Source organism: Lactuca sativa, chromosome 5 (assembly GCF_002870075.4).
Source record: "Lactuca sativa cultivar Salinas chromosome 5, Lsat_Salinas_v11, whole genome shotgun sequence".
In the NCBI taxonomy this organism is placed as follows: domain Eukaryota; kingdom Viridiplantae; phylum Streptophyta; class Magnoliopsida; order Asterales; family Asteraceae; genus Lactuca; species Lactuca sativa.
In genome coordinates, this window is record NC_056627.2 from 224,310,691 (window position 1) to 224,337,364 (window position 26,674).

The 26,674-nt window shown below is 34.5% G+C and overlaps 1 protein-coding gene across 1 annotated transcript; it reads left to right on the forward strand.

Moving 5' to 3' along the window:
- The first annotated feature begins 22,238 nt into the window (after nt 1–22,238).
- Nucleotides 22,239–26,451, forward strand: LOC111909255 (transmembrane 9 superfamily member 8). Its single transcript, XM_023905043.2, has 7 exons — nt 22,239–22,569; nt 23,472–23,636; nt 23,718–23,827; nt 24,152–24,260; nt 24,644–24,756; nt 24,889–25,042; nt 25,114–26,451. The coding sequence occupies exons 1-7, from the start codon at nt 22,456–22,458 to the stop codon at nt 26,269–26,271; spliced, it is 1,923 nt and encodes a 640-aa protein (XP_023760811.1). The 5' UTR covers nt 22,239–22,455; the 3' UTR covers nt 26,272–26,451.
- Nucleotides 26,452–26,674: the final 223 nt, after the last annotated feature.

A 26,674-nucleotide genomic window follows, 5' to 3' on the forward strand; every position in this document is an offset into this window, starting at 1 on the left:
TTGCTTCCATTTTGTCTCGAGCATGTCTTTGCAACTACAAAACAAATTTCAAACATAATAAATACCTTTTGTCCAAAACTAAGCATGATTGTAGCTAAAAGTATTAGAAATATGCATGAAATACATGATTAAATATGCACATATCAGTAAAATTGAAATAAAAATTGTTATTTGTAATTAAATTTAACATGTGTATTACAAATCAATTTGCTATTCAATATTCAATAGTTAACTGTAATAGGTACCTACAAATCATATATATGCAAAATCTAATGTAACATGTGTATTCAACACAAAACAAAATAGAATGGTAAAATGGTTATTTCCAGCACTCAGCACAATCAGTCATATACGTAATCAAACAACATAGTTTCGGTCAGAGCAAGATGCAACCAGAGCTTCAGACATGACTAATTCATATCTTATTCGGTCAAAAATTATTAAACAACCCCTTACTAATTTAGTATGAAATTAATTTACCAATTTTTGACCCCATATATATATATATATATATATATATATATATATATATATATATATATATATATATATATATATATATATATATATATATATATATATATATATATATATATATCGGATCAACCACTATAATTAGTCTCTTATAATTATTTCAACTGAAACGTTATTAATAGTGAAATTAAAAATAATAATCATAATAAAGTGGGATGGGTACTCACTACCAAAATGAGTGGAAGGTGAGTTTCTTTGGCGAACAAAAAATTGTCTATGAAGCAACCACAATCTATACATCTAAGCAACCCCATATATAATATATTACCTCTTGTCTTTCCTAACTATTTGTCCATATTAAATAAAAAACGATCTGATCTTAGTACTTTATATATATATATATATATATATATATATATATATATATATATATATATATATATATATATATATATATATATATATATATATATATATATATATATATACTTTTACATGCTACATTTAGTAAATTCTAATTTTGAATAGAAACAACTAAATTGGTATGATTGAATTTAACATGACAATATTGATCCATGAAGATAAATTTAGAATAAAGATAGAAAAGAACATGTCTTCGTAGTTGAAAGACTTAAACACGGTTTATTAGTTGTGTTTACTTTTTATACATGTGTTGATAATGTGATACTAGTTGATAACGTGATACTAGTTTTTCAAATTCCCATATGTTTCCAAACAATGTTAGATGCAAATAATGATAATAATAACAATAATAATAATAATAATAATTTATTTTCATTTCTATTTTTGTTTTTTAACGGCAATGTTAGCAGTTAGAAATTAGTGTTACGAAATCCTTAAAACTTGAAATCTCCAATTTAAAAGGTAAAATCTCTACCAAGTGGGCTAGTCTCTTATTGACATTATATATATATATATATATATATATATATATATATATATATATATATATATATATATATATATATATATATATATATATATATATATATATATATAGCTAGGTTATAATGTGGATGAACAATTATTGTGCGGACGTGTGGATAGTGCTATTCTATTAAAATTACTAAGAGAATAAATTGTTTAGTAATGCGAACACGTTCAACCTTACAAAAATAACGTCATTTTTATGCATTCACACTAGTTTTTATTCATTTTTGTTCTCATATATCGTTTTTCATTCATTTCCATTCTGACATAATACGACTCAATAAACATTCTGACAAAATAAGAATAATAATAAAAAGTCTATAATAACCTTATACACAATTTAATTAGTGAAAATATGTGATAATGGCAATAGTTATGTAAGATTAAACGTATTAATATTATCAAACAATATATTTTCTTTGTCATTCTCATAGAATAACATTGTCCACATGTTCACAAAATAGATATCAATCCACATTTGAACCTAGTTATATATATATATATATATATATATATATATATATATATATATATATATATATATATATATATATATCACAAAATAGATATCAATCCACATTTGAATCTCATGCATTTGAAACCCCCATTCTTTTTTCCTTTCACCACATTCATTTGAAACTCCCATGACTTTTTAATATCCTTATAATAATAATTATAATTTGGTAATTAGGTTAAATAAATATCAAATCTAAAGTGTATTCATATATAACTAAACTTCAATATTAAAATAATATCTTTAATTTTACTTATAAAATTATGTTTTTTTAACTTTTAACATATTATACTTAATTTATTAGTTTTAATATATTGTTGGACGTAAACCATTATCATATTAAAGGTATAATTTTTGAATAATTTTTCTAAAATACTTAAATTATTAATTAAAATATAACATTATAGGCTCAACTTAAATATAAATTTTATATAACTTAAACAACCCAAAGATTATTTTATAAATAGTTAAAAGTGATAAATTGTAGTGTCTTTCTAATAATGATTGTAAGTTGGTTAATAAGGTTAAATAAATATCAAACCTAAAGTGTAATCATAAATAGACTAAATTTCAATTTTAAAATAATATCTTTACTTCTATTTATAAAGTTATGTCTTTAAATTTTAACATATTATACTTAATTTATTAGATTTAAAATGTTGTTGCATGTAAACCATTATCAGTTTAAAGTTACAATTTTTGAACAGTTTTGACAAAATACTTAAATTGTTAATTTAAATATAACATTACAGTGTCAACTTAAATATAAATTTCAGTTCCACTATAAAAACCAAATAATATTTTGTAATAGTTAACAGTGATAAATTACAGTGATAAATGCAAAAACTAAATTGTAATATAGTTTAACTAAAATATTTCCTAAATATATTTATATAATCGTTAAAAAATTTCAAATAAGTAGCTTAAAATAACTTATAATAACAATAGTTAAAAATAACTCTATATAAAAGATTATATTGTTACCTTTAAAATAAAAAAAAAACAATGTTTGATGTTTTAAATAATTATAATGATATAAATTAAAACATTAAGCAAATAAAATTTAAAAAATTAGTTAAAAATAACAACTATAAAAATATTAAACCATATATAATATTTAATTTTATTGATGTGTAACTCGCAAGTAAAAGTCATTCAAATGATTGAGATTATGACGTTATAATAGATTTATATCTTATCATATAATTAAAAATAATCAATATATTATATCAAATTAATATACGAATTATTATATCAAATTTAACAACAACGTTATTGTTATATTTTAAAAAATATTGTAGCACCCGGTTCCTGGTACGTAAATCTTATTTGAGTATTTCTCTTCTTTTAGCCTTGGACTCGGCGAGTCATAGGTCCGACTCGCCAAGTAGATGCGGGACTCGAGACACGTTTAAGTTGTCGACTCGGCGAGTCCATATCCTGGACTCGGCGAGTCACAGCTGTTGGATGAAACCCTAAGTTTCAAGGGTTTGCACCCTATTTAAGCAACACCTCCGCCCCAGGCCAGCCCCCATTCTCTCCCCAGAGCTCCCAACCCTCGTTTATGCTTGTTCTTTGAAGAATTGAAGCTTTGTTGTGTGCTTTTGAAGGTTTTGAAGGAGGAAGGAAGTAGATCCAGAAGAAGGAAAGCCATCCAGGCATTATTGTGTTCTTCCAGCAGTTCCTTTGAGGTATAACCCGTTTTCCCCATGATTCTATGCTTAGTACTTCATTTAGGTCTTTCTTGGACAAATCCCCAAGCTTGTATGTGCATTATATGTCGTAATAAGATGTTTGGCCTCTGGATCTAGGCAAGATTGAGCTCCAGGAGCTCAGATCTGTTAGCTTTATGGCCCCATGTTGCTTGTTCACCCTAGATCTACCCTTTTGAGGCATTTTGAGCCCTAAAATCCATATTGGTGAATATCCACACGTAAAGTTGGAAACTTTACGTGTGATTCGTGTCCTAGAAGTCCAGATCTGTGAATGGCATGGACTGGAATCGAGCAAATCTGTGTATTTAGTGGGTGCATGGCAACGACTCGGCGAGTCTGTTCGCGAGTCTCCGAGTTTGTCCCCTTTTCGTAGTGTCGAGTGAGCAGTGAGTCACGGGGTGTGACTCGGTGAGGCGGAAGCTGAACTCATCTATGGAGGTACTCGGCGAGTCAATGCCCTGACTCGGCGAGTTCAAGACAATCTCCTTAGATCAAGAACAGACTCGGCGAGTTGTCCATACAACTCGGCGAGTCGCAGCATAAGTGTTCTTCGGATGAAGATGAACTCGGCGAGTTGTTCATACAACTCGGCGAGTTGTTCATACAACTCGGCGAGTCTTAGCATAAGTGTTCGTCGGATGAAGATGAACTCGACGAGTTGTTCATACAACTCGGCGAGTAGGATGAAGGACTTGAATATCGGTTCAGAAGGTGAACTCGTCGAGTCATCGCCTAACTCGACGAGTAGGATCGGGATTCAGGGCAATCGTTTGGGTAGGGACTCGGCGAGTTGGAAAGCCAACTCGGCGAGTCGGGTCAACTGAAAGTTGACTCTGATTTTGACTTAGGTCATGATCAGGGGTAAAATGGTCATTTTACCTAAAAGACAGTTAGCAGTATTTGATTGAGTATGTTGTGGGAATTGCAGCCGGAGGATTTCCGGAGCAGCAGCAGCAGCAGTAGGCAGTCAGTTCCCGATCAGAGCAGCAACTACTTCGAGGTGAGTTACCTTCCAGTAGAGGTGGGTCTACGGCCACAATGCCGGCCCACCAGTAGGAGTTATATGTAGATGTTTGTCTCTGTGATATTCATCTAAGTATTACCACTACTTGTGTTATGTTATGCGCTAGTATGATATGATGCTATGTGCTAGTGACAGTAGGGGAAGATGATTCCCCGAAGTATCCGGTCGGTAGGACCGAAGGGGAGGCCAGCACCCAGATATGCTAGGCAGTATCCGGTTGGTAGGACCGAAGGGTAGGCTAGCACCCAGATATGCTAGGCAGTATCCGGTCGAAAGGACCGAAGGGGAGGTCAGCACCCAGATATGCTAGGCAATGTCCGGTCGAGAGGGCCGAAGGGGTAGGTCGGGCACCCAGATATGCCTGACAATATATGTATGTTATGAGATTATTTGGTATGTGGTATGGTGGGGGAACTCACTAAGCTTTGTGCTTACAGTTTTCAGTTTTGGTTTCAGGTACCTCCTCAGCTAGGGGAAAGGAGCCGGCGCGGTAGCAGCATATCACACACACACTCTCTGGTTTCCGCATTTACGAGATTCTCTGGGATTTATACTCTGATATTTTGATTGGTTGTATGATTTGACTTTTAGACACGGTTTATGTTGTATCATGGCTTGATCAAACAATGTTTTAATTATTAATGTTTTCTAAAGTAATGTTTTAAAACGAAATTTTTGGACGTGAAAATTTGGGTCGTTACAAATATATATTTGTAAAAACTTCAACTATATAGGTGTTTCTGCGCATTACAATGTCAACTAAAATATAAATTTCAGTTCTATTTAAAAAAACTAAAGAATATTTTGTAAATAGTTGAAAGTGATAAACTGTAGTGATAAAAGCAAACACTAAATTGTAATTTCAATTTAACTAAAATATTTCTTAAATATATTTTTATAATTGTTAAAAGTTTATAAATAAGTAGCTTAAAATAACTTACAATAACAATAGTTAAAAACAACTCTTTATAAATGATTATATTGTTAGCTTTAAAATAAAAAACAATGTTTGATGTTTTAAATAATTATAACGATAGAAATTAAAACATTAAACAAATAAATTTTAAAAAATTAATTAACAATAAAAAAACTATATATAACATCAAATCGTATATTATATTTAATTTTATTCATGTGTAACTTGCGGGTAGAAGTCATTTAAACGATTGAGATTATGAAGTTATAATAAATGTATATATTATCATATAATTGAAAATAATCAATATATTATATCAATTTGATATATACAAATTATTATATCAAATTTAATAACTAAAAATTAGTTAAATGTCTAAATCGTACTCTTTAAAAGTATTCCGATATTTTGGGTAAACTAACGAAAAGTCCCAAAAATTCTGAATATAAAAAAGACAAGTTTGCAAAAATGGTCCTTGTGGTATGTATTTTTTGGGGGTTTTAGTTCAAACCATGATTTTTTTTGGATTGATGGTCCTTTTGAGGTAGTTTCGTTGCGTTTTTTGTCCATCTGAATAGTAAAATGACTGTAATACCCTTGAGTTTTTTATTTTTCATTTTTATTTCATTTCTTTTTAAATATAATACTAATATATTTATTTTAAATAATAAGGATCTCACATTCTCTCTCTCTCTCTTTCTCTCTCTCTCTCTTTCTCTCTCTCTCTCTCTCTCTCTCTCTCTCTCTCCATTTACCCTTAACCCCAAATTGAAACTCGATATTTGATGATTCTTTTGTCACAAATCCTATCTCATCCACAACAATTCAATATCTTGGCATCCCAATTTGTTGGGAGAAATTCCCTAGAATCCCAAAAAAAGAACATGCATAAGAAGAGAAATTTGTCTTAGCATCTCCTTGCCCTGCCACCATCCGTCATGCGACCCATCAGTCACCGGCAACGAAGAAGAAAAGCAGCCATCGGAATTTCAGAAAAAAAAAACCCATCTTTTCTGTTCGTAGACTTGAAGCAAATGAGGTTTATAGAAATCCGAACTTAGCATGAGATGTTTATCAATTTCTTTTCACATGTGGTAAAATCGGATAAACCTTGAAGATTATATATTTTTACACAACTTAAAGCTGTTTTTTTGCAATATGTTTTTCGAAGATTTTTAACAAAAAAAATTTATATATATATATATATATATATATATATATATATGCGTGTGTATTAATTTTTGCAAATTACATCTTGAAAATTAAGACTTTTACATGCGCAAATCTGTAAAAATCATTGATTTTATTTTTATTTTTATTTATTTATTTAATATTTATAGGTTAAAACTGCAATAGAAAACATCTTTTTGTAGTAAACTTATGTCTTTAGTTGTACACAATCACAATTATCTTTTTTATTTTTCTGCTTAAGATGTTTTCTGTAACACTCTAAATTTTCAAATAAAATTTTCATCTTTAAGCCCACACAAAACACAGTTTAACACTTCTCATACTCAATTTATAAAATTGTTTCAAACACAAGACATAAGATTGTTTGTCAAATATCTCAGAATCTTCAAGTTACAAATCAACTAGATGGCATGTAAAATCGAGTTGGTGCCTTCGTGGGATCCTGAGAGGTACCTGAAACACATTTCACACAACAGTGTAAACACAAAGCTTAGTGAGTTCCTCAAAATACCACACATAATAATTAGACTATCGTGGTTATATATTGATAAAGAACCTTCGGTCATGTGTCTCAGTGAAGACCCTTCGGTCTCAAAACTCAGTTGGACCCTCTGGTCCTATCTCAATAAATGTACAAAATAATATACAACATAAATCACATAGATAGAAAAGCATAATATCACATGTCTCAATATAAGCACATAAGACCCTACGGTCGATAACACAAATAAGCCCCTCCAGTCGCTCAGTGATTACCACTCAGGTAAGTATAGTGAGAAGACTCACCTCGTAAGTAAAACAAGTATGTCTCATACTCTAACTATCGATCTAGAATCCACTTACATATATCACAGTCATCTCTAATTAATAAGTCAACTTCAAAGATGTTAAGCTAACTCCTCTACTAAATCTCAGAAAGGGTGAAAGACCATTTTACCCCTCCATGGTCTCCAAAGCCCACAACTTGACCAAACCCTAAAAGTCAACGAAAGTCAACACTCAAGTCAACAGTCTATGTTGAGTCAACTCGTCGAGTGTATCTATGTGATTCATCGAGTTCCTTCTGTTCTCAAAAAATCGGGAAGATTCGAGTCAACTCGCTGAGTTGTCTCTCCAACTCATCGAGTTTGTACAGTGTCCAGAATATCAAGGGAAAACCCTAACCAACTCGTCGAGTTCCTTTAGACCTTTCTTTCATTCAGACGCTTTTAAGCAAGAATAAGGCCCCATACTCTAGATCTAGCCTTCTAGGGATGAGATACAACGTAAAGTTGCAAGCTTTATGTCCATGCATGGCATTTATGTCACACCCCAAAACCATGAACGGTGGATACGTTCTGGGGCGGAGGACGTCATGTATAGTATCACATCAATGAATAATAGTAAACAAGCAACAACATCATCCATTGCATTAATAATATAATTTCATACATGTGTGTTCTGTCAAGTTATATATACACCAAAATATACATATCAAAATAAAAGATGAGTCTTGAACGAGCTCCATCTTCTCAAAAGCCTGGCACCTGTACCTGTCTATTGGTGACCTGAGGATACAAGTTATTTTGAAAGCGAGTATCAGCTTAATGCTGGTGAGAATCATAAGTATATTAATGTCTGTGATTGTATGAAAGCATTTGTAAGATGTTTTGTATAATGTTTGAACTCTCCTAGAAAACCCTATGTTTCCTACTAACTGTAGCCTTCTACCAAGGCATCTAGTGTTTGTGCGTGTGTCTCTTGTTAGAGTGTGTGTTTTCCCAATTCTGACTATCATTAACCAAAAATATAGTTTTTACATTACCGTGCATCGTGTGAATATTCACGAAGTGAATGTAATGTGAAAATATTATAATACCGTAGTATTTGTAATAAGTGACTACCGCTGTACTAACTACCTTACAACAAAAGGTGTTCAAAGTAACATGTGATCGACCTGTATCCTGCTACTGACTCTAGTAAAACGACGATGTAAGACGCCGTAAGAAATGACATTTGGCACCCGTAGACTTGCAAGTCCCACTGTAGCGAGCAGCAAGGTGTAGGATAGTCAATCCAGTATAGATCTATACGCAAACTCATACGCTCCCCAATTAAGGAGATTCGGGATACAAAAACGGTCATGGAAGGAAGTTCCATGACCCGTCTAATGGTTCACATAACTGCATGAATGTATATGTAATGAATGTGCTAACTAAAAAGTGTACTCTTTCTCTGTCTAGCCTGTATGTACTGAAATGTTCTGCGTGTGCTAGCTGTAATGTATGTTCTCTCTTTATCTAGCATGTATAGTAATGTACTGACTCATGAATGAACTGACTCATTGTATGTTTCATTGTTCTAGTAATTGTATTAGTATCCTCCTGTGCTACCCTTATGGTAACTTACTAGTGATGTAATTGGTACGTATGAACATGGAAGTATACCCTTGCTACCCAAGGGTATTGAATGGACTGGAATAACCTTTATGACTATATATGTACACATTGTTGGAATAGTGTCTAAGGATGCAACTATATTAGGCAAGTATTTGACCCGATTGTGCATGGTCCTTTTGGGTTGCCTTCACCATAGCAACTTGGCAGGATGATTTATTATGACAGAATAAATATTATTAATATATTATGAGAATAATATAAGGAATAATAATATTGTTATTTGATTAATATAAGTCATAAATTAATTAGAATTAATTTGGTGACTTAAAGAGATTAATTAAATAAGAGGGTATAAACTGTCAATTGTTTGATAGTTACACTTTGGGCTGTAAATCCTTCTTGGATAGGGTTGGACGATTTCTAGGGCTTGGGATAAGCCACAAATCGTCCAAGGGCTTATCATGGAAAGGATTTGGATTGCTTTGAGTAAAGATTATCCAACTAGGGTTTAAGGGTGAAACCCTAGGAGCCTTACAAGTATAAATAGACCCTTGGGGCAAGGGAAATCGGCACCTCTGCTAAAGCAAAGAAACCCTGGCCGATTTCTATTCCCTCTCCTCTCTCTCAAATCATCCTCTTGCTAGTTGGTGTTTGTAAGCCATTAAAGGAGTGACATTTGTGACTCTAAAGCTCCAAGAACAAGAAGATCAAACAAGTGTTTCAAGGTAAGCTTCTAACTCTCATTTTGTATTGTTCTTATGCTCTATTAGCTATTAGAAGTCTTGGATCCAATGCATGTTTAATTAGAGAAACCTAGATCCAAGCATTAGGGTTTGCATGTGCACATAGGAATGTTCATATGGCCAAAACCCATCAGTGGTATCAGAGACTAGATTGGTTTCTATTAAATTGATGCTTGATTGTTTGTTTCTTACTTGCAAAATTCGAATTTTGTGTTTCTGTGTCATGAACTCGACGAGTCCCATGGTGGACTCGACGAGTTGGCCTGACTCGACGAGTCCAGTTAGGAACTCGGCGAGTCCGAGCGTCAGGAAGGGCCAAATCGGGATTTTTTGATATTTATCTTATGGAAACTTGCCTTTATCATATTAAATCAACCCTAATCCAATTTTTTGATATATATGACTATAATCTTGATCTGATTAAAGATATTTATCAATTAATAAAATATATAATTTTCTTATGTGATAATTAATTAATTATTTTGATTAAGTGGTAAATTATTTTGCAAAAAATCATTAAATAAATCAAATATGGATAATTATGGAATTAATTGTTAATTAAGATTATTTGTTATTTGATCCTCCATGTTTTAAATGTTTAAAACTTGCCCTCAAGTTTTGAAATTTATGTTTTGTGATTAAACGTTTAATTTAAATTTCAAACCCTAGAATTTTACAAGTTTAAAATACAACCCTATACTAATAGAATATTACAAGATTAATATATATATATATATATATATATATATATATATATATATATAGAGAGAGAGAGAGAGAGAGAGAGAGTCAAGATCAAATAAGAAGGAAAATTTGATAGGAAGGTAAGAAGTTTTTTTTTTCTACATATTCTTTTAGCAAACAAACAAAATGAGTCATCACATGATTCATTTGTAAGATGATTCATAAGAAAAAATTCTCAAAAAAACATGTTGATGATTCATTTATACAATGATTTTGTTGTTATTCACTAAAATTGTCATAAAAATGAATATTTTCTTAATTTACTTAAAAATGAATCATGAAGATATTTTTTTGAAATTTTTTTCTTGTGAATCATCTTACAAATGAATCATCTAATGATTCATTTATTTTGTTCGTCAAAAAAATATGTACAAAAGAAACTTCTTACCTTCCTACAAAAAAAAATTTCTTACCGGATCTATATCCTATATATATATATATATATATATATATATATATATATATATATATATATATATATATATATATATATATATATATAAAACTAAAATGCTAGTCTTACCGTTAGTAGGCCTCATTCACGAAGCCGGTCTATAAGGTGGGTATAAGGTTGCGGCCTATAAAATGGCGCTTAATGGGTGTACACTCACACCCACCGCTTGCTTGATCGGTGAAGGGTCGTTAGCCGAACGGGTAGGATAGGGCAACCTCATCCTCTCATTAAAAGTATAATATGAAATACAAAGTAACTACATGTTTTTTCAAAAATTTCTCAATCTTAGTTACTTTAGGAAAAGTGAATTGATGCAATCCCATGAAATTACGCTTTGCACCCTTGCTAAGAAGTTAGTGGAACGTGTCTGGTTTACCGGCACACTAATTGGCTCTAAGCAAAGGTGGAAAAGGGTGATTCATTGTTTATCATAGTTCGATGGAGCGTGTGTGGTTTACCGGCACATCGAATAGGTGATCGTTACAATTAAGGCACCATGTGAATTTGCATGGTAATTCACACCCGCTTTGTAATCCTCGGTGTCCCAGTCACAAACAAGAGGGGCATATCGAGATTTAAACATGCCATTGAAATATTTCAATGAATCTCATCTAAACCTAGGAATTCTCAAATACATTTAGAACTTAAAGTTAGGTTTTCATGGTGGAGAATTAGTGAATCGTCATTCACTTACCTTCAAATTGTTTGCATGTTAGATTACGGCATCCCTTTTCTAATATGTAAATATTGTTGTTGGATCCTAGCCCTAATTTTCTTATTGGGTGATAATTAGGGATTCATATTCTAATCTATCTTTGTCCTTTCTATTTGTAAATATCAAACGCAAACAACGTTGCTGCTAGTTCATTCACATTGATGAGCCTTTCTCAAAAGGTCACCTTCAATGGGACGAACTTTAGCGAATGGATAAGATACATTCGCACTATTGCTCGCTATGAGGATAAGGAGTATGTCCTCGATGAGAAGCTCGAGAAAATCAACCCTGAAATCGCTACTCTGGCTGAAATGACCGCTTTTGAAACTCACGAGCGTGATGCAACAAAGGTACATTGCATCATGATAGCCACTATGAACTCCGAATTCCAAAAGTCCTATGAGGACATGTACCCGTACGAGATGCACCAAGACTTATTGGAGAGATACCACCAAAACACGAGACAAGAGCGTTATGAGATTTTCACTAACATGATTTCCGCTAAAATGGGTCATGGAGAGTCTCTTACCGTGCACCTGCAAAAGATGCAAAGGTATGTCGACCGTCTCCACAAGTTGAATGTTGACTTTGAGGAAGACTTGGCGATCGACATGGTGCTTCACTCTTTACCTCCAAGCTATAATCAATTTAGGATGACCTACCACATGAACAAAGAGGAGGTCACCCTAAGCAAACTATAAGGTCTCTTGAGGGTCGCTGAGAGCAACTTCAAGGACAAGTCCGTTGCACCAACTCCCAATCCACCCGCTGCTCCTGTTTTGGCTATTGGACAAGGAAAGGGAAAGAAGAGGAAGGCTTCGTCTAAGAACTATCACAAGGTTAAAGCCCGAGATGGTGCCTCTTCTAGTGGGACCAAAGTTGATCCTGCTAAGCCCTGCCCTAACCCAAAGGAGGCAGAGTGTCACCACTGCCACAAGATAGGACATTGGAAGAGAAGCTGCCCAGAGTACCTTCAAGCCATCAAGGAAGGAAATATCAAGCCGTCTTCCGCAGGTATATACACAATTAAATCTAACGATTCATCTCATGCTATTTCTTGGGTTCTTGATACCGGTTGTGGTTACCACATTTGTTCTAATGTGAAGGGACTAAGAAGAAATAGGGATGTGGAGCATGGAAGGATTAATCTAATCATGGGGAACAAAAGATCGTCGCATGTGACCAAGATTGGAGTATATTCTTTAGTTCTTAGGAATGGTTTAGATTTGAACAATTGTTGCTATTCGCCAGAAATGGCTAGAAACATCATTTCATTTCATGGTTTGTTTAGACAAGGTTTTAGATTTTCTTTTAATAATGAGAATGGTTCTATTTTGGCTTATCTAAATGGTGTCTTTTATTTTGAAGCAATACCGTGTAATGGAATTTATGAAACTGTTATGATTGTTGATAACTTAGGAAATGATGTTTTGAACATAGATTCTTCCAATAGTATGGATAAAGAATCCTTGTGGCATTGTCGTCTTGGACATGTCAACAAGAAACGCATAGCCTAACTCCAAAAGGATGGAGTGTTGGAGTCATTCGACCTTAGGGAAGATGACACATGCGAGTCTTGTTTGCTTGGAAAGATGACTAAGTCACCCTTCGCTGGTTCTTGCGAAAGGGGTGAGGGTCTATTGGACCTAATACATATCGATGTATGTGGACCGTTTAGATCAACCACGAAGGATGGGAACCGCTTCTACGTGACTTTTACCGATGACTATAGTAGATATGGGTATATCTATTTAATCAAGCAAAAGTCAGAAACTTTTGAAAAGTTCAAAGAGTTCAAGAATGAAGTGGAGAATCAATTGGGCAGGAAAATCAAGATGCTTCGATCCGATCGAGGAGGAGAGTACCTAAGTCTTGAATTCCACGATTATCTCATGGAGTGTGGAATAGTTTCACAATTGACGCCTCCTAGGACACTGCGGTTGAATGGTGTGGCAGAAAGGCGTAATCGAACCTTATTGGATATGGTTCGCTCTATGATGAGTCGTGATTCACTATCAATCTCTTTTTGGGGGTATGCCTTAGAGACTGCCGCCCATATCCTTAACCGAGTCCTTACTAAGAAGGTTGCCAAAACACCTCACGAGATGTGGACAGGGAAAGCTCCCTCGTTAGCACATATCAAGGTTTGGGGTTGCGAGACTTTTGTAAGACGAGATACTCATGACAAGATCGAACCTCGTAGTGAGCGATGTATTTTCATCGGCTACCCGCAGAAATCCTTTGGATATCTCTTCTATAGACCGAAGGACAATGTTCTCTTTGTTGCGAGGAGAGGAGTTTTCCGAGAGCAAGAACTCATAGGCCAAGGAGATAGTGGGAGGCAAATTGAGCTTGAAGAAATTCAAGAATCGATAGATGAAGGAACCTCTACCGCTGGCACTCAACCCAAGGAGGAAACTCCGGTTGAACCGATTGACGAATCCTTACCTCTTAGACGTTCCGAAAGAGTTAGAGTTCAACCCCAGTTTTATGGTTTTCATATTACTACCGAGGGGGACACGTATATTAGTGATGGTACACTAATAAACCTTGATGAACCTAATAGCTATAAGGAAGCCATGGCAGGCCCGAAGTCTGCAAAATGGAAAGAGGCAATGGATAGCAAGATCCAATCCATGTATGATAACCAAGTTTGGAATTTGGTTGATAATGTGCCCGGACGTAAGATCGTTGGGTGCAAATGGATCTTCAAGAAGAAGACCGACGTGGATGGAAACATACACACATATAAAGCGCGCTTGGTCGCGAAGGGCTTTACTCAAACTCCTGGAGTTGACTATGATGAGACCTTCTCACCAGTTGCGAAGATAAAATCTATTAGAGTGATGCTAGCGATTGCCGCATTTCATGATTATGAGATTTGGCAAATGGATGTCAAGGCCGCTTTCCTTAACGGAAAGTTGGCTGAGGATGTTTACATGGCTCAGCCAGAGGGGTTTGTGGATCCGAAGCATCCGAATAGAGTATGTAAGCTTGAGAAGTCTATTTATGGACTTAAGCAAGCATCTTGCAGATGGAATCTTTGCTTCGATGAGAAAGTCAAAGAGTTTGGATTTGTACGAAGCGAAGATGAGTCGTGTGTATATGTCAAAGCCAGTGGGAGCATAGTTAGCTTTCTCGTTTTGTATGTCGATGACATACTACTCATAGGAAACGACGTCCCGACTCTGCAGGAAGTTAAGTCCTGGCTCGGGAAGTGCTTCGCTATGAAGGACCTCGGAGAGGCTTCCTATATTTTGGGAATAAGGATAGTGAGAGAAAGAAGTAAGAGACTAATAGGACTTAGTCAGAACACTTACTTAGAGAAAGTACTAAAACGTTTTAGTATGGAAAACTCGAAGAAGGGAGAATTACCGATACAAAGTAATGCCAAGTTGAGTAAGACTCAAAGTCCGAGTACCGAAGCTGAGATAGCTTAAATGAGCCGAGTTCCATACGCTTCCGCAGTTGGCTCAATCATGTACGCTATGACTTGTACTCGCCTTGATGTAGCCTTTGCCTTGAGCATGGTTAGCAGATATCAAGGGAACCCTGGCAGAGCCCATTGGATTGTGGTGAAGAATATCCTTAAGTACCTTCGGAGGACGAAGGAATGGTTCTTAGTCCTCGGAGGGAGTGATGACTTGAAGGTGTGAGGGTATAGTGACGCCAACTTTCAAACTGACAGGGACAACTACCGTTCGCAGTCGGGCTGGGTCTTTACCCTGAATGGAGGAGCAGTGACTTGGAAAAGTTCCAAGCAGGAAACCGTAGCTGATTCAATGTGCGAATCAGAGTACATTGCAGCAAGCGAAGCGTCGAAGGAGGCAATATGGTTGAAGAACTTCATCGATGATCTTGGAGTTGTACCTGCCATAAAGGAGCCCATGGAGATTTTCTGTGATAATGAAGGAGCGGTTGCCTTGACCAAGGAACCAAGGGATCATGGTAGATCTCGACACATCGACATAAAATATCACTTTATTAGACATCGTGTAGAAGAAGGACAACTCGTAGTGAAGAGGATATCATCGGAGGATAACCCACCAGATCCGCTTACGAAGGGACTGAGTAGGGTTAAGCACTTGCAGCATGTTAGGAGTATTGGGCTGAAGGATGATATTAGCATAGATTAGATAGTAGTAGAAACGTGTAATAGATAAATGTAATTAACATTTGAAGATTAAATAAAAGAGTATTATTTATGAGTAATGTTACTGTCTTATGTTAATTGTTTAACTATTGTTTCATTTTGCATGTTTTGACTTCCAGAATAATTGAGTTTATTAAGAATAATCGAATTATTCAAATTATCCACAATCGTTCATATGTTGGAAGTAGATATGAATGAAGATTGTCATGAATTGGTGTGTAGATTGTCTAAATGGTATTAGACATAGCAAAGGATTGTTGCAACGTTCATGAGTGCTTATGTACTAGTTTTGAGCATTGGAACAAACCCGCGTTTGCTGGAATCACCTTATGGAATATGATATAAAAGGGTGATCGCAAGACGATAATATCATATAGTCTTAAAACCTAGATATATGGTTTGTTATTTGTTAATTGGTTGTACATTGATAATGCGAAAACGCATCGGTAACTCGGTGTTATAAAACGCATTGTTATGTATAGTTGATTAATGAATAAGTAAATGCATATAAGTCAAAGTTTATCTGTTACTTTTATCCCAAGAGGGTAAAAGCGATATCTCGGCCGCTCGATGATTTGATTTGACTTATGTGCCGGGCCCGGTCAGAACTGAATTGATGTGTTCGATTAAGTTCTATGTCAAATGAATCGGAGATCGAGAAACCAAAATGCTAGACTAATTTTTCCATAGAATTGTCAGCATGATATCTAACAGAGGACTGTACGATCCCTTATCTAAAGGACAAGATCGATTAGATCAGAGTTTGACAGCGTCTTTGAGAGCTACGATTGCAAATCGAATTGTACTTGTGCATATAGTTACTAGACTTATCCAAGTGGGAGACTGTTGGAATAGTGTCTGAGGCTGCAACTATATTAGGCAAGTATTTGACCCGATTGTGCATGGTCCTTTTGGGTTGCCTTCACCATAGCAACTTGGCAGGATGATTTATTATGACATAATAAATATTATTAATATATTATGAGAATAATATAAGGAATAATAATATTGTTATTTGATTAATATAAGTCATAAATTAATTAGAATTAATTTGGTGACTTAAAGAGATTAATTAAATAAGAGGGTATAAACTGTCAATTGTTTGATAGTTACACTTTGGGCTGTAAATCCTTCTTGGATAGGGTTGGACGATTTCTAGGGCTTGGGATAAGCCACAAATCGTCCAAGGGCTTATCATGGAAAGGATTTGGATTGCTTTGAGTAAAGATTATCCAACTAGGGTTTAAGGGTGAAACCCTAGGAGCCTTACAAGTATAAATAGACCCTTGGGGCAAGGGAAATTGGCACCTCTGCTAAAGCAAAGAAACCCTGGCCGATTTCTATTCCCTCTCCTCTCTCTCAAATCATCCTCTTGCTAGTTGGTGTTTGTAAGCCATTAGAGGAGTGACATTTGTGACTCTAAAGCTCCAAGAACAAGAAGATCAAACAAGTGTTTCAAGGTAAGCTTCTAACTCTCATTTTGTATTGTTCTTATGCTCTATTAGCTATTAGAAGTCTTGGATCCAATGCATGTTTAATTAGAGAAACCTACATCCAAGCATTAGGGTTTGCATGTGCACATAGGAATGTTTATATGGCCAAAACCCATCACACATGATATATAACTAATATTTAAACGACCTTCGGACAGAAAACCCAATACCTTACCAGACCACATCCCAGCGGGGAAAAGGAAATAAAGCGAGTTGTCCTTCCTAAGCCTTTTAAACATTGCTTATATAACTATACATACATAGGCATGCATTTGATAATAAGTATAACAGAGCTTAAGTAAACGTATTTGATAGGTATAAGAATTTGTAAAATAGTTTGAAGCAAAACAGTTTGAACAGTAAGAAAATCACTGGTTTTGTTGTTATTAATCACATGTGATTGATGTAATTACTATAAGTATTTTACTTGTATCCCCCTCCCCATAAAGCATTTAAAAACATTTAAACCATTGATTAAGGGGTATGAACTCACCTGTAGTGAGTGGTACGGATGAACTGAAGATGTAGGATTGCTAGGTGTCAAGTGAAGTCTTGAACACATTCTATGATCCTAGTTAACATATAATATCACATATATGTATCCAGTTAGTCTTTAAACAACTAATAAACAAATTCAAGACACCCTAACACATGCTAAACACCTTTTACAAGTGTTACAATTCTCAAGGATTGCATCTAAGTGTTGTAGGGAAAGGCTAGTGTGTTTGGGGTTCAAGGAACACTCCATTGGGGAGTTTACGGTTTTATGGTCATAACCAAAAGAGTTTACGGTTGTAAACCCTTGAGTTTACGGCCTTAAGCTCACCCTCTTTTTGACCATTTGTTGTTTGAAGCCTTCTAGGCCAATCCAAGCATTCCTACTTCATGTTTAAGCCTTAGGAAGTGTTTTGTGGCATCAATACACTCCTAAATGGAGTTTACAGTCCATGGACCATTTCTCCATGAGTTTACTACCATAAAATCTTATGGACTAAGGTATTTTGATGTTTTCAAGTCCTAAACACTTCAAGGTAATAGCCTAGGTTAGATTCTAGGCAAATGGAAGGAGTATGGGACATTTATACACCTTTTGGGGTGTTTACGGTTTTGGGAGATCCCCAAACCATAAACACATATAAATGTGAGGTTTTTGTGCTTTTTGTGTGATAAACTCATCAAGGATGGATCTAGACAAGTCCCTAAGACATTGTGAAGCATCTAGGCACCCTAAGGCACCACTTTGCACCTTACTTGGTGTTTACGGTTTTGGGAGCCTCCCAAAACCGTGAACACCTTGTTCTTGGTGTTTTTGGGACATTTACTTGATATTAATATGTATAGCAAGCTTTAAATGACTCTAGGATAGAAGTACTTACTTTGTGGAAACTTGAAATGAACTTAAAGTCCAAGAACACTAGTGTGTGTTCTTGGTGTTTTGGAAATCTAATCAAAACACAAAAATGGATGGATGAAAAGATGTATAATCACTGGTAGTTATGATACATCAACAGATCAAGCCAATAAGTACTTAAGTTTTTCGGGAAATTGAGCGAAAACCGGGATGATAGTTAAGAGTGTTTTGGAGTTTACTCTTTAGGGTGAAAATGAGAAGTGATGTACTTTGGGGAGTAAACTCATGTTTAAGCATGAGTTTATGGTTTTTGGGGTAGTTTACGGCCCAAACATAAAAGTTTGGTCGTGAACTTCTAAGCTACGTGGTTTTCGCGGTTTTTTTGAAATTTCAAGACCCGAGACGGCCCATCCGTTCACCCGTTCGTTTAAAGATTAATTATTAAAATAATCAAACGAACTTTAATTTCCTAAAAACAAATAAAAGTGAACTTGACTTATAATATGAAGTGATTGACTTTTAGGGTTTGACCGAATGAAAATTTCGGATTGTCACAATTTAGGGGCTAACTTTTCCAATATAAGGCTCAACAAGGGGTTTAAGGCATGAAGATTGGCCAAAGATTGATAAAGGTTGAGTCTTTAGGCTTAAAGGGCCTAATAGTGTCCAAGTCTGAGGTCTTAGCTTCAAAGCATGCTCCAAACCAATAATAACTCAAGAAGAAGCTAGAAATAGCCATAAACTCTCTAATGGAGAGATCTAACAAACAAGTGATCAAAGTTATGGCCTTTTACCTCCAAATGGCTGCTATAACTAAATGGATGCCAGATCCAAAGACTCCTTCTTGTTCCACCCCCCTTTACTCTTCAAATTTCTTAAAGGAATGCATTAAAACACACAGTCTTAGCCTTACACACTCTCAAAATGGAAAATAGCTTGATTAGGGTTTGTCTCTAGGTGATAAGGTGATGAGGGAGTCATGGTAAATGACTTAAGGTCCTTTAAATAGCGTGTAAACCCTGAAAATTAGGGTTTTCACACTCAGATCCAACTCCTTGAGTTGGGTCCTCCAACTTGTCGAGTTGATTCCAAAGTCTACGTGGCCATCTTAATCTCTACTCGACGAGTTGGGGCCTCCAACTCGTCGGGTTGCCCTGTCAAAATGCATATAAAACACTTTAAATTTATACATGGGAGTCGGGATGTTACATTTTCATTCTTATTTTTTCTGTTTGTAGCAACAATGATTATGTTTCATACTTAAGAAGTTAAAAGTTAATTTCATCATTGACGTCTCGATCAACACCAAGTTATAATATTACATTTTACAGAAAGACCATGCAAAACAAATTTGAAAATTAGTTTATATTACGGATGAACTTGGTATGCCACCATTTATTTTTTCCCCGTACATAGTACCATACAAACTATAGTTGATACATATTTTTGCTACAAGAGTACCATACAAACTATAGTTGGTACATATTTTTGTTACAAGTACCATACCAAGTATATTTGGTATCAACTTATTTGGCTATCAATAATTTTGGTTGATACAAGTTAGTAGTTATTTATACCATCTTTGTTTTACTTATTTATTATAAGATTTAAGAACCAACAAGCACATCGGGTAATCTTGAATTTAGTAAATGAAATTAATTTAATTATATTTTTGATTTACTAAAGAATTTAATTGAAGTAACTTTCACCCAACTTTTTAATTTTTTAATTTAAAGTGGTAATAATTGTCGACTAATGTGGCTAAATGATTTATACCTGTGCTTTTAGAATTGAAATATACGATTTTATGTGTTTATCTGTGTAAGTATGTGTGTGTGTATATATATATATATATATATACATATATATACACACATACATACATACATACATACATATATATACATACATACATATATATATATATATATATATATATATATATATATATATATGCTTAAGTTATTGTATTCTAATTAATTATTATGCGGATGTAGGGATGAATGTAGACCAATGATTTTAGTTATATTAAGTAATGAATTACCTATCTTTAAATTAGGAAACACATGTTTAATTGATGAAAATTTCGGGTTTTAAGGGATATCGATTCTTTTAATTTTAAATTATGATTTTTTTAATTAAATCATTTTTAATTTTAACATAATTTTTAATTTTACTCAATTTTATTCTTTTATAATGTAATTATGTTAGAACGATATTCTATAAAAATGCAAAAATATATTCTGATAGAGTACATATTTTGATTGAAGTAACTTCTTGTGGAAAAACAATATTCTTGAACCTTCAGTTGAAATATAACATGATCATTATATATTCAAACATTATAATGCAAACATATATTCATACACATTTTTACAGAATAATAGTCCAAATAACATCCTTAAATATATAATTTTTGAACAAATAGATTTGATTACTAAAATTATTTAATAGATAACATTAAAAATTTGCCTTATTTAATTAATTCTTAAACTATCTTGCCCAAATTAAAAGGATTAATTTAATATTTTTTTAATTACTAAAATTAATTAATAGATAACATTAAAAATTTACCCGATTTAGGTTTTGAAATGATTGACTCACATTGATCCATACATCCACATAATAATTAGTTAGAATATTTGAACCTAGCGCTCTCTCTCTCTCTCTCTCTCTTTATATATATATATATATATATATATATATATATATATATATATATATATATATATATATATATATATATATATAACTTGGCTGGTACAATAGTATTCTAGTATTTAAACTTTTGCACAATTACTGTACCAAGTTTAATTAATTGGTATGACACTTCCTAGTATTTAAACTTTTGCACAATTACTGTACCAAGTTTAATTAATTGGTATGACACTTCCTGCAAAAACAAGTTGGTTACCAACTTTCTTAGATTGTCATTTTAACATTTATTTGGCTAATTACTAAATTTTATAAATAGTTAATATATGACAAGATTATAAAAAGCTTGTCATGGCTCCATGACTTATATTACTGTCACATTTTAATAAAATGTTGTCTTAAATCATATATGTATATATAAATGAACAATAATATATATATATATATATATATATATATATATATATATATGTTAATTATATACAAAATTATCGCCTTAAGTCACGTCTTACAAACGACATGATTCGCCACAACTCGTAATTCGTAAAAGTTTGTGGTTTGATATTGTCATCAAATCACACCTAACGTTATTTAAAACTTTGATATATAGAATTCGTTTAGGTGCTTTTCGATAAATTTGACATTAAAAGATTTTTTTTTTGTATAAATAGAAATTGCAATTCATATATGTATGTATTCTCATAACTTTTTTTATACGTCTAAAATTTGTTTTTAAATAACCTTTATGAGTATAGACTAGAAGAGACAGTGGATGATATCCATTTAAGGTAAAATGATCAAACGGCTGAAATGCGTTTGATCATCTCCACTCTCTACTCATCTTCTTGATCCCCAATTGGGTGCAGGTTTTTGCCATTAAAACCAAACTCTCACATTACACACTGTTAGAAGAGAATTTGAGAGATTCGGCTACGGATCTGAAAACCCAGATCTCAAAATCTTTCATTTCTCCTTTCCGATCATATGGCTAATCGATCGCATCTAGGGTTTCACGTATGGATCTGCGTTCTTCTTCTTTTATCCATCCATGGATACTCCTTCTACCTCCCTGGTGTCGCACCCCAGGATTTCTATAAGGCAAGAAATTCCGATTTACCTCAATGTGGTTCTGGTGTTTCAATGTTTGATGATATTGCTAGTTAGGGTTATTGTTATTGCTCATCAAATATGATTTAAATAGATCGTTACAGTTACCTTGTGTTTTCATTGATTTCGGAAGAATCTAGTATGTCGGCATGTTCTTTTCCAAGATCCATTGTTAGCTTCCATGTTCGTATGTATTAGCTTCTGTTTCTTGATTAATCATAAAAATCAGGAACTTTTTTCCCCAATTTGTTTACTCGGTGTAGTGATCTTAGACTTAGATGACAGGGCGTTGGTTCCTGTTGTCGATCTTGCTTCATTTGGATCATTGTCTTCTGAGATCTCAGCTTCTAATCATTATCATATCCTTACACTCTAATCTAATGGTTTAATCTTTTTTATTACGTAGCTGTCAACAATCTAACTATGAGTTGTGTATGTTATGATGACTATAGGCCCCCTAGAACTCAACTTGTGTCCATGAAAATGATCTGATTTGAAAATTAATAAATTGAGATTATTAGCTTTTGGGCCCTACACACTGGTAATAGTGCTGAAGGAGTAGATCTTCCCACATACAAGCCCTTGTATTGTATCCACCAAATGGGGCCTTCCTGTTGTGTGGAAAATCTCTTAAAAGCTATCAAGCTATTAAGGATACCTCAAATACTACTACTGTTGTCTATGTGTATATGTATAATGTATGCACACAGACAACAACTGTATTATACTATTATTATAAAATAAAAATAAAGACAATGGGCTTCTTTGTTTATAATATCATGAAAGTCTTCTTTCTTGACTTTTTGTATTAAGTTGTTGTTTCTGCATTAAGTTAAAAAGAAACATCCACCCATTTAGCAACGTGTATAAATATTTTCATTTTGTGATTATAGGGAGATGTTCTGAGGGTAAAAGTGAACAAATTGGCTTCTACAAAGACTCAACTCCCATATTCTTACTACTCTGTCCCTTATTGTCGCCCAAATAAAATAGTTGACAGTGCTGAAAATCTTGGGGAAGTTCTTCGTGGTGATCGTATAGAAAATTCTCCTTATGAGGTATAAAACTACAATTTTTGGATCAATTATGTTCCTTTTTACACTATGTTCTATAGTTTTCTAATGAACATTTGTTTGCAGTTTCAAATGCGAGTGCCACAAATGTGCAATGTTGTATGCCGAAGAGTATTAAATGAGAAAACCGCCAAAGAATTTAAGGAAAAGATTGATGATGAGTATAGAGTTAACATGTAAGACACTTAACATCAAAATTTTTGAATTTCACTATTATGTAGGCCTAGACAAGGATAAGACATGAAAAGACAAGACCTGGCATGATAGAATAGGTTGTACTGTGTTTGGTGTGCATTGGAATTGGAGAGACTGAGACTGATGTTAATGGGACAAAGAATGAAACTTTTGTCCCACCCAAAAAAAGTGGGACAAGGACTTGCTTTTGATCTCGTCTGTGCAAAAGACACGGATACCCTTTTCATCATCATCTTGATCTCTTGTTGGTGCAAAAGACATGAATACCCTTGTGTTGTTATTGATTTGTAAGCTTTTGTGGACAGGATATTGGACAATCTACCTTTGGTTGTTCCCATGACAAGGCTGGAAAAGGATTCACCTGTTATATATCAGCATGGATATTTTGTGGGACGCAAAGTACAGTATGCAGGAGTAAGACCCTTTTTTTATTATTATTTATTATTTATTTATTTATCAAGTGTTGTATATAGCATGCTTGGGGAATTGGAAGGAAAAGAAAAAAAAGAGTGAAATTTTGTAAAAAGTTTGGATGTAATGGGGATCTTAAGCCGCTCTTTTTACATTAAGTAAAAAAGTAACACTTGTATATAGCAAGTCCTGTGTGGAAAAAGTGTCTGAATGAGACTAAATGCCCATTTTACCCCTACATTCCAAAAAACAAATTTCATAATATTCACAACTTTTAACAACATTCATCTATAGCTGTCCAGATTAAGTTCTTAACTGATTGAGCTTATTAATTCAAAAAGAAACAGCCACTTATTATATTTTTTCTAACTTGTAATTATCTGCAGACAAAAGAAGAAAAGTATTTTATCAACAACCATTTGACATTCACTGTGAAGTTTCACAAGGATGTGCAAACTGATTCTGCAAGAATTGTAGGATTTGAAGTTAACGCATTCAGGTAACAACACAATCAAAGCTTTTTATTATGACTTAATCACTTAATAGAAAAAACCCTCAAATTCATTTCCCTGACTTTCTGAATTAAGTCGTTCTTTCTGAATTAAGTCTTGTTTCCATTGATTGTGTACAGTGTTAAGCATCAATATGATGGTGAATTCAATGCAAAAACCACCCGCCTATCAACATGTGATGCTCACGCAAAACGCATGGTCACAAGCTCCGATCCTCCACAAGAAGTCGAAGACAAAAAAGAAATCATTTTCACTTATGACATTGATTTCCAAGTAAGTTAAGTTGTGGGTCCCACCATGGTTTTCTTTTTATCAAATCAATTAACATTTTTTTTTAAAAACAGGAAAGCGATATCAAATGGGCATCAAGATGGGACACGTATCTTCTAATGGCAGACGATCAAGTCCACTGGTTTTCAATCGTGAATTCCCTCATGATTGTTCTATTCCTTTCCGGGATGGTAGCCATGATCATGTTAAGAACACTTTACCGCGATATCTCAAAATACAACCAATTGGAAACACAAGAAGAAGCGCAAGAAGAAACCGGATGGAAACTCGTACACGGTGACGTATTCCGCCCGCCATCCAATTCCGACCTCCTCTGTGTCTACGTCGGAACCGGAGTCCAATTCCTGGGAATGATACTAATTGCCATGATCTTCGCCGTCCTTGGATTCCTTTCCCCATCGAACCGCGGTGGTCTCATGACCGCCCTTCTCCTCCTCTGGGTCCTCATGGGTATCTTCGGCGGGTACGCGTCGGCGCGTCTTTACAAAACTTTCAAAGGAACGGAATGGAAAGCGATTACCCTCAAGACCGCGTTTATGTTCCCCGGAATCGCGTTTTCCGTCTTCTTTGTGCTTAACGGTTTGATATGGGGGGAGAAGTCATCCGGAGCGGTTCCGTTCGGGACGATGTTTGCTTTGGTGTTTTTATGGTTCGGAATCTCGGTTCCGTTGGTTTTCGTTGGGAGTTACATTGGATTCAAGAAGCCCGGAATTGAAGATCCGGTGAAAACGAATAAAATCCCGAGGCAAATCCCGGAACAAGCTTGGTACATGAGCTCGATTTTCTCGATTTTAATCGGTGGGATTTTGCCATTTGGTGCGGTTTTTATCGAGTTGTTTTTTATCCTAACATCCATCTGGTTGCAGCAGTTTTATTATATTTTCGGGTTTCTTTTTATTGTGTTTTTGATCTTGATTGTGACGTGTGCGGAGATCACGATTGTTTTGTGCTACTTCCAGCTTTGTAGTGAGGATTATCTTTGGTGGTGGAGGGCGTATTTGACATCGGGTTCATCGGCTTTATATCTGTTTTTGTATTCGGTTTTCTATTTCTTCACAAAGCTTAATATCACCAAGGGCGTTTCGGGGATTTTGTACTTTGGGTATATGCTGATTGCTTCGTATGCGTTCTTCGTGTTGACCGGGACGATTGGGTTCTATGCGTGTTTCTGGTTCACCAGGCTGATTTACTCTTCGGTCAAGATTGATTGATTGATTATGTAGTTTTCTTGATGATTTATAGGGAGATTAGGGGTGCTTTATTGATATGTTTAGTTATACGAATTGTTTTTGGGTAATTGGATTTGGTATTTGATGAATTTTTTTTTTTTTTGGATAATTTGTATGTAGAGATTTGAGGGGATTATTAAGGCATCTTTTCGTTCTTGTTTATGATAATTTGTATCTTCATGCAATATTAGTTTTATGATTGCAATATTGAGTTTGACTTTGTTTCGTTTGGTTTGGTTTGGTTTGGTTTTAAGACTAGAGGGTATGGTGCGGTTTGGGACCGCACCTTGGTGCCACCTCAGCAGGGAACACCGCCCCCAGGGTGCGGTTTCCTGCCATTGAGACCGCAGTGCGGCCTTTGAAGACCGCGATATTTGATTGGTTG

Bases quoted from the DNA above. Each gene is read 5' to 3' on its own strand.
- LOC111909255 (XM_023905043.2), top strand. From the start codon at position 22,456: ATGGCTAATCGATCGCATCTAGGGTTTCACGTATGGATCTGCGTTCTT. The intron at 22,570-23,471 runs GCAAGAAATTCC...TTGTGATTATAG, and splicing joins CACCCCAGGATTTCTATAAG to GGAGATGTTCTGAGGGTAAA. The intron at 24,757-24,888 runs GTAACAACACAA...GATTGTGTACAG, and splicing joins TTTGAAGTTAACGCATTCAG to TGTTAAGCATCAATATGATG.